Source organism: Oratosquilla oratoria, chromosome 8 (assembly GCF_046742065.1).
Source record: "Oratosquilla oratoria isolate Oo_2021 chromosome 8, ASM4674206v1, whole genome shotgun sequence".
Taxonomy (NCBI): Eukaryota; Metazoa; Arthropoda; class Malacostraca; order Stomatopoda; family Squillidae; genus Oratosquilla; species Oratosquilla oratoria.
The window spans coordinates 16,365,876-16,373,375 of NC_134784.1; the positions used below are offsets into that span (position 1 = coordinate 16,365,876).

General features: G+C 39.5%; 1 protein-coding gene across 2 annotated transcripts in view; it reads right to left on the bottom strand.

The window, feature by feature from the left end:
• LOC143027597 (angiotensin-converting enzyme-like) overlaps positions 1 to 7,175 on the bottom strand; it is an 81,170-nt gene extending 73,995 nt beyond the window's left edge. For both annotated transcript variants that reach the window (XM_076188938.1, XM_076188937.1), the window contains exon 1: positions 7,019 to 7,175. In XM_076188938.1, the coding sequence (XP_076045053.1) occupies positions 7,019 to 7,137 (119 nt within the window). In that variant the 5' untranslated portion in view covers positions 7,138 to 7,175. The remainder of the gene's footprint in view (positions 1 to 7,018) is intronic.
• Between the last annotated feature and the right edge of the window lie 325 nt (positions 7,176 to 7,500).

A 7,500-nucleotide genomic window follows, 5' to 3' on the forward strand; every position in this document is an offset into this window, starting at 1 on the left:
TTGAATGGAAACGCATTAAGTTTGTGACTCATGATCGTCCTTGTCTAAATCCAAATTGCCTTGGATTTTTTTTTTTTTTTTTTTTTTTTTTTTTTTTTTTTTTTTTTATGCCTTGCCCATCTAATTTTGATAATTCTTTCACAAATTTTAGCTATCGCACTTGTAATAGAGACCGGTCTATAGTTAGTAGGGTCTTCCTTGTTTCCCCCTTTATATATAGGTACTATATTTGCTCTTTTCCAATCTTCTGGAACTTTTCCTTCTTTCAATGAACTGCTTATTAGACTATGTATTTTGTCTGTTAGTTGATTCCTGCGTTCTCTCAAAATCCAGTTTGCCATTTCATCTAGTCCATGCGATTTTCTGATATCGAGATTACTCAGGTGATTCATTATTTCATTCCTTTTTACAAAGGATTACAAAGGCGGAGCATGCCGACAGGAGACCTTTTGGTCCATATCTAGGTCGGATGCGAAAAAAAATCATAACAACAATAAATTAATAAATAAAAACTATAATAATGTAAATAACAAATAAAATACATAAATAAATGCATAGGTATATTCAAATAATAAACAAACAGGTAAATAGTAAATAATAATAATTTTACATATAACTAATAATAAATGAGAATCAAACAGACAAATGATAACAAAACAAAAACAAATAACATAAAATGAATTATAATCATTACAGCATCTTGCTTAGGTGTTTATCTAAATGATTCTTAAAGCTTCGAACCGAACTACATTGCACTGCCTCTGCAGGAAGTTTATTCCATTCATTAACTACACGGTTAGCAAAGTTGTTTCTATCTACCTCCAAACTGAATCTATTTCCGGACAGTTTGAGACCATTGTTTCTTGTCTGATTCTCACTCAATGTGAAAATTTTATCACTTTTGATGTCAATTCCTTTTAGAATTTTAAAGACCTGTATCAAGTCACCTCTGAGTCTACGCTTTTTTAGGGAAAACAGATTCATATGTTTCAGTCGATTTTCGTATTATTTATTTTTGATATTTGGAATTAGTTTTGTGGCTCGCCGTTGTACTTTTTCCAGTCTGTCAATGTCTTTAATGAGATTCAGTGACCATACGGAAACAGCATATTCCAAATGTGGACGAACTAACGATTTATATAGTTTGTTAATGAGTGATGGACTTTTAAAATCAAAAGATCGCGCAATCAGTCCTAGAATCTTATTTGCTTTCTCAGAGGCTGAAATACACTGCTTGGTTGATTTGAGATCGTTACTGATAATTACGCCGAGATCTTTACACTATCCACTTTTGCTAACGAATTTCCAAATAACTTGTAATCGTACTTGCTGTTATTTTTACCTATGTGCATTACCTTGCATTTATTTGTGTTAAATTTCATTAGCCACTTTTCAGACAATTGCTGTAATTTATCTAAATCTTCTTGAATATCTAATTGGTTTAAGTGATCATTTGCCACTCCGCACAGTTTTGTATCATCAGCAAACTTGGAAACAGTAGATTTTAGTCCATGGTGTGTGTGTGTGTGTGTGTGTGTGTGTGTGTGTGTGTGTGTGTGTGTGTGTGTGTGTGTGTGTGTGTGTGTGTGTGTGTGTCTGTGTGTGTGTGTGTGTGTGTGTGTGTGTGTGTATGTGTGTGTGTGTGTGTGTGTGTGTGTGTGTGTGTGTGTGTGTGTGTGTGTGTGTGTGTGTGTGTGTGTGTGTGTGTGTGTGTGTGTGTGTGTGTGTGTGTGTGTGTGTGTGTGTGTGTGTGTGTGTGTGTGTGTGTGTGTGTGTGCGCGCGCTGCTGCTGCTGTGTGTCTGTGCTTGTGTCTGTGCTTCGGTGTGTGTGAGCACAGCTGTTATTACAACTGTTTTCCAAAATGCCTTTCTTTTCACTTTGCATCTTTTTTTTTTTTTTTTGTCCCTCGTTTTTTTTTCCCTAGTATTTGCGCTCCAGTATTACATATATGTATCAGTGCTCCACGGAAGAGCTAGTTTTTATTGTTTGTGAGGTGTAATGTAGTCTTTTTAAAGCAATATGCCGAAGTAAATGAATCAATGAGGAGCTATAGCATCCTAACTGGACACGTTTGGACGTCCAAACAGTTTGCCTTGTGAGGTTAGAATTCTCTCTCTCTCTCCCTCTTTCTCTCTCTCTCTCTCTCTCTCTCTCTCTCTCTCTCTCTCTCTCTCTCTCTCTCTCTCTCTCCTCTCTCTCTCTCTCTCTCTCTCTCTCTCTCTCTCTCTCTCTCTCTCTCTCTCTCTCTCTCTCTCTCTCTCTCTCTCTCTCTCTCTCTCTCTCCCTCTCTCTCTCTCTCTTTCGCTCTCTCGCTATCTCGCTCTTTCGCTCTCTCTTTCCCTCTCTCTCTCTCTCTCTCTCTCTCTCTCTCTCTCTCTCTCGCTATCTCTCTCTCTCTCTCTCTCTCTCTCTCTCTCTCTCTCTCTCTCTCTCTCTCTCTCTCTCTCTCTCTCTCTCTCTCTCTCTCTCTCTCTCTCTCTCTCTCTCTCTCTCTCTCTCTCTCTCTCTCTCTCTCTCTCTCTTTAATGACAAGGCGTATTTTTGTGTATTGAAGTCCTGTGCTGTTACTTCTTCCATCACTAGAATACCGATAAATTCTGTAAATAATGAGGATAATTTCTGTTACATTTGACGTGAATTGACAGCAAAATCGAAAAATATATATATTTTACACCTCTCGTTAGAAATGTTGTAAACACTAACTTGGTTGTAAACTAGATTACCGTGACAAAAGTTGGGGACCCCCCCCCCCATGCGTCACCTGTGTCAAGCCGTTTGGCCCTCCCTCCCTTCTGCAGGAAACCCAAAAATCACGCTTTAGTTTTAACCCATTAAACTCCGATGACAAGATTCTTGTCATTTGGTCAAATAAAACAAAAAATCATAAAACACCAAAAGGTTTGATCAAACACCAGAAAAATATGACGTCAGTCCTCCTCGCTTCGCTCGCGAGCGAAGCGAGGAGGACTGACGTCATATTTTTCTGGTGTTTGATCAAACCTTTTGGTGTTTTATGATTTTTTGTTTTATTTGACCAAATGACAAGACATCTTGTCATCGGAGTTTAATGGGTTAAGAAGGAAATAGGCAAAAAATGGTTAACCCAGAGAGTGGTTACAAAGGATTACAAAGGATTAAAAAGGCAAAGCATGCCGACAGGAGACCTTTTGGTCCATAACTAGGTCGGATGAGAACAAATATATATAATAATGATAAATAAAAAAATTAAATTAAATTAAAATTGTAATAATAAATAATAAGTAAAATGAATAAATGCATAGGTATAGTTGAATAATAAACAAACAGGTAAATAGTAAATAATAATGTATTGACAGATAGATAATAATAAATGAAAATCAAGCAAATAGACAAATGATAACAAATAAACAAATGGAATAGTCTTAGTGAAACTATTCGTTATTGAGATGATGAGATAACTTTATGGATAGTGATGAGAAGTGGTAAAGGACATAGAACTGCCTAGTATAGGCCTTATGGTCTCCTGTATTGTTCTCCGTTCTTATGTTCTTATGTTATTACTTCCGCTTGGTGACTTAACTCGAAAACTCCCAACAGCGAGTTGGACCCAGGGCACAACTCATTTAATTCCACAACACAAAATTCTCCGTGAGAGGCACCGTCCTAGCCTCCTGATAGGATGGTGTTTGCGACGTTAAACCGAATAAATCATCAATAACCAATCACCAATCACCATCTCCTGTGAGGCCAGCATCTAAGTCAGGAATTGATTACCCGTGTCAGTCTTCAAGAAACGTAACGCTGCATGACAATGAGTCTCAGGGCCAGATAATAGATCAGGTAAAAGGCAATATAGGTCCTAACCTAACTTAACCTAACCAACGTTTGGAGTATAACTGTTCCACAAGAAAATCATATTTGCAGAGTCAAATAGATCCTAGTGATTTCATCCTCGAATTGACTTTGTTCGAGATGATGTAAATGAAATTGGTCATGGAATAAATTTCCCAGAATCACTCGCTCACCACTCGCTATCTCACTTCCCTTCGAAGTGAGAAGTGAGAAACCCCTGCTAGGGCAAAACCATGTCAGGTTTTTTTTTTTTTTTTTTTTTTTTTTTTTTTTTTTTTTTTTGGCCGATGTTGGGTCACCTCCCTACATGGCCAGAGCTGTTGGGAACCAACGCAATAAGCACGCAGTGGGTCCCGGGAACCGAATTCACGACCACCTGCTCATGAGTTCAACACGGTATCCACTAGTGCAAAATTTAGAACTTCAGAACAAGGATCTCCTTTGAGAAGAATAGCTTAATGAAGAGCTATATGAAGTTGGGAAAAAAAAAATTGTTGATACAATCTTAAATAACATTCATGGATTTATTTTCAACTTCATTCCAACATTTCTTGAAAACTATAGTGCAGAAAACCATTCATCATGATCGTCATGATTATTACTTGGTGGTAAACGCCAGGGAGCGCGATGATTCATTCGCACGCTGCGCCGCTGGCGCCAGACCCAAAATCTTTATGATGTATAAAAAAAAACAGCGTCTGAAATGCAATATGATCCTAACAATCTAAATTTTAGATTTACAATCTGAATTACTCTCGGAAAAATATTGGGAAAGCCAGCGATAAGCATGGCATATCTCACCAGAGCACTATGAACAGAACGAGGGGAAAATTTTGATATAATAAATCGAGCTAGGTTATTCAAAACCTTACAGCATTGAGGTGTTTCTTTAAGCTGAATACAAACATCAACATTCTCATCCATCTGGTAGGCCTGTAGGCCTGTCAGTTGTTTCCCGAGGTATGGGAATCAGACTGACTTGGTAGGTCTATCCAGCCTTCATTTAAGACAGTGGTTCCCAACCCCAGGGTCGCGACCCAAACTAGGGTCGCGAGGGTGTTTTTGAGGGTCGCCAGAGGGTCTTTTTTAACGTTTTTTTCATTCAGGTTTCAAATGTATTTAAATTCATTGTGCTAGTAAATATAAACTGAACTATAAAAACGAAAGTTTATAAACATTATGCAAGTACGTAGAAATATAACATGAAATGGTTGAATTTATTATTACAATTAGGGTCGCGACTCTAGGCTAAGAGTGGATTTAGGGTCGCAGCCAAAAAAGGTTGGGAAACACTGATAAGATCATGAGAATGAAGGAGACTGCAAGGGACCATAAGGCCTACACCAGGCATTTCCATGTCCATTATCACTTATCCTCCTCATTCATAAAGTTATCTATCCTTCGCTTAAAACAACCGATAGTTTCAGCACTCACTACATGGTTACTAAGTCTATTCCATTCATTGACTACCCTATTGGTAAACCATTTCTTGCCTTTTCCTTCTTAGATATAGAATTGTCCAGTTTAAATTCATTACTGTGAGTCCTGTCCTGCTGTCTTAATAGGATGACCTTGTTTGCGTCACCTTTGTTAAAGCTTTTGATCCACTTGAACACCTATTAGATCACCCCGCACTCACGTCCTTCCAGAGAGAGTAGTTAAGGTGTCTAAGCCTGTCCTTATTAGGTAAATTTCTGAGCCCATGTATCATTTTGCTCATTCTCCCCTGTACTGATACTAGTCAATTGATATCCATTGTATAGGACGAAGACCAAAATTGTGCCGCATAGTCAAGGATGGGTCTAACTAACGCCAGATAGAGTTTGACAATTACTTCTGCACTTTTACTCGTAACAGTCCTATCAATGAAACCTAATTCTCTGTTAGCTCTATTCCTGGTGCTAATGCACTGTTTCCTGAATTTAAGTTCAGTCTCTCGCACTCTGTTTTCTCTAAAGTGTTATGTAACCTATATACACTTTCTGGGTCATCACAAGGGCCATTTTTTCTCCCACATCCTACCTCTTACCTCCATTTGAATAAACAAAATATTGCTTCGCTTACAGAAATCAATATTTCTCTAAGAACATTTCAACGGTATGACATTCGCATAAACTTAAAATCTCTTAGGTCATCATTCAACTTTGCTATACGGTACATAACGGAAAGATGATTTGATATTTGGATATTTCAAAAACAATATATTGCAACCGAAGTTGTTTTTACTCACACGAATTCTCAACGGTCGATGCAGGTAAAGCCCGTGGAAAACCAGTGTGATAATTCCTTTGCCATAGGGACTGTAATGGCTTTTGGCATCTTGGTTTTCAACTTAAGAATTCCCCCTTTCATCACTATGAGATCACGGACTACAAATATCAACCGTGCATAATAAATGCTTTAGGTTTTGGGGTCGAGGAATTGCTCTAAAATTGGATTAAATTGCTTAACGATGATCACCACTTGGTTATAGAGATTTCAAGAGTTGTTGTGGTGGGTAGGCTTGAGCCATTGCATAAATGCCCCAGCAGTACTGAGCAGCATTGCTCAAATATTCTCAGAAGACATATCAAATTCTCAGGAACATTAAGAAATTATTAATTAGGTAAATAGATTTCTGACTGTATGTAATCACGTACACAGTGCACACAAGCTCATGCACACAGACTTACACACACGCGCGCGCGCACATACATACACACACACATACGCACACACACACACACACATACACACACACACACACACATACACGCACACACACACACACACACTTACACACACAAACATACACATACACACACACACACTTACACACACAAACATACACACACACATACACACACGTACACACACATACACACACACACACGCACGCATACAAACATACATACATACATACAATCCATGACCGTCGCGCAGAGGATTCGAACCACCGCCTATAGACCCAAGAGAGTCCACAGCACCCGCCTTTAACCACTCGACCACAGATTGTATGATTGATGTCGCTGTACACTAGCGAATTATTCACATACATACATACATACATACATACATACATACATACATATTTCAAGTCCCGGATTTATACATGTGCGCGATAAGCCAGCCCACACAATCCCGCCTCCATGCAACGAGTGAAGGACGGAGAGGCACTCGGTCGTTACGTTTTTGGAGTAGACCTACTGTTTATCCAACGTGTCCATAAATTCCTGCGCCGTAATTTCGTCGGTGATTAACGCATGCACACACGGGCAGACCGCCGCGAAGGCGAGGAAGAGGAACCACGTATAACTATTCTTCATTGTTTCATGACCCGTCACGTACTGAGACTTCAAAAGCCCCACAGGCTCCGTCAAGCCCCCCCAGCCGGTCGGGCGGTCGCTATCAGTTAACACACTCCGATTCCATTGATAACTTATCAGACATCACCATGATGACTCTGCGTGCGCGGTGATCTAGTTCTGGCTGCCGTCTGGCGATTTTATTCATCTGTGGGGGAACAGAACGTGAGTGAACGAAGAAGGGTACCGAGTCACGCCCCCCCCCCCCCACACACACACCTTTGGTATAAAAGTGGACAAAACAGTTGAAAGGCGTTACAGAGCTCAGGGCGACCCATCGCTACGTTTGTGTGCCTGACCAAGGGAGTCTCAAGTTGGGACGGG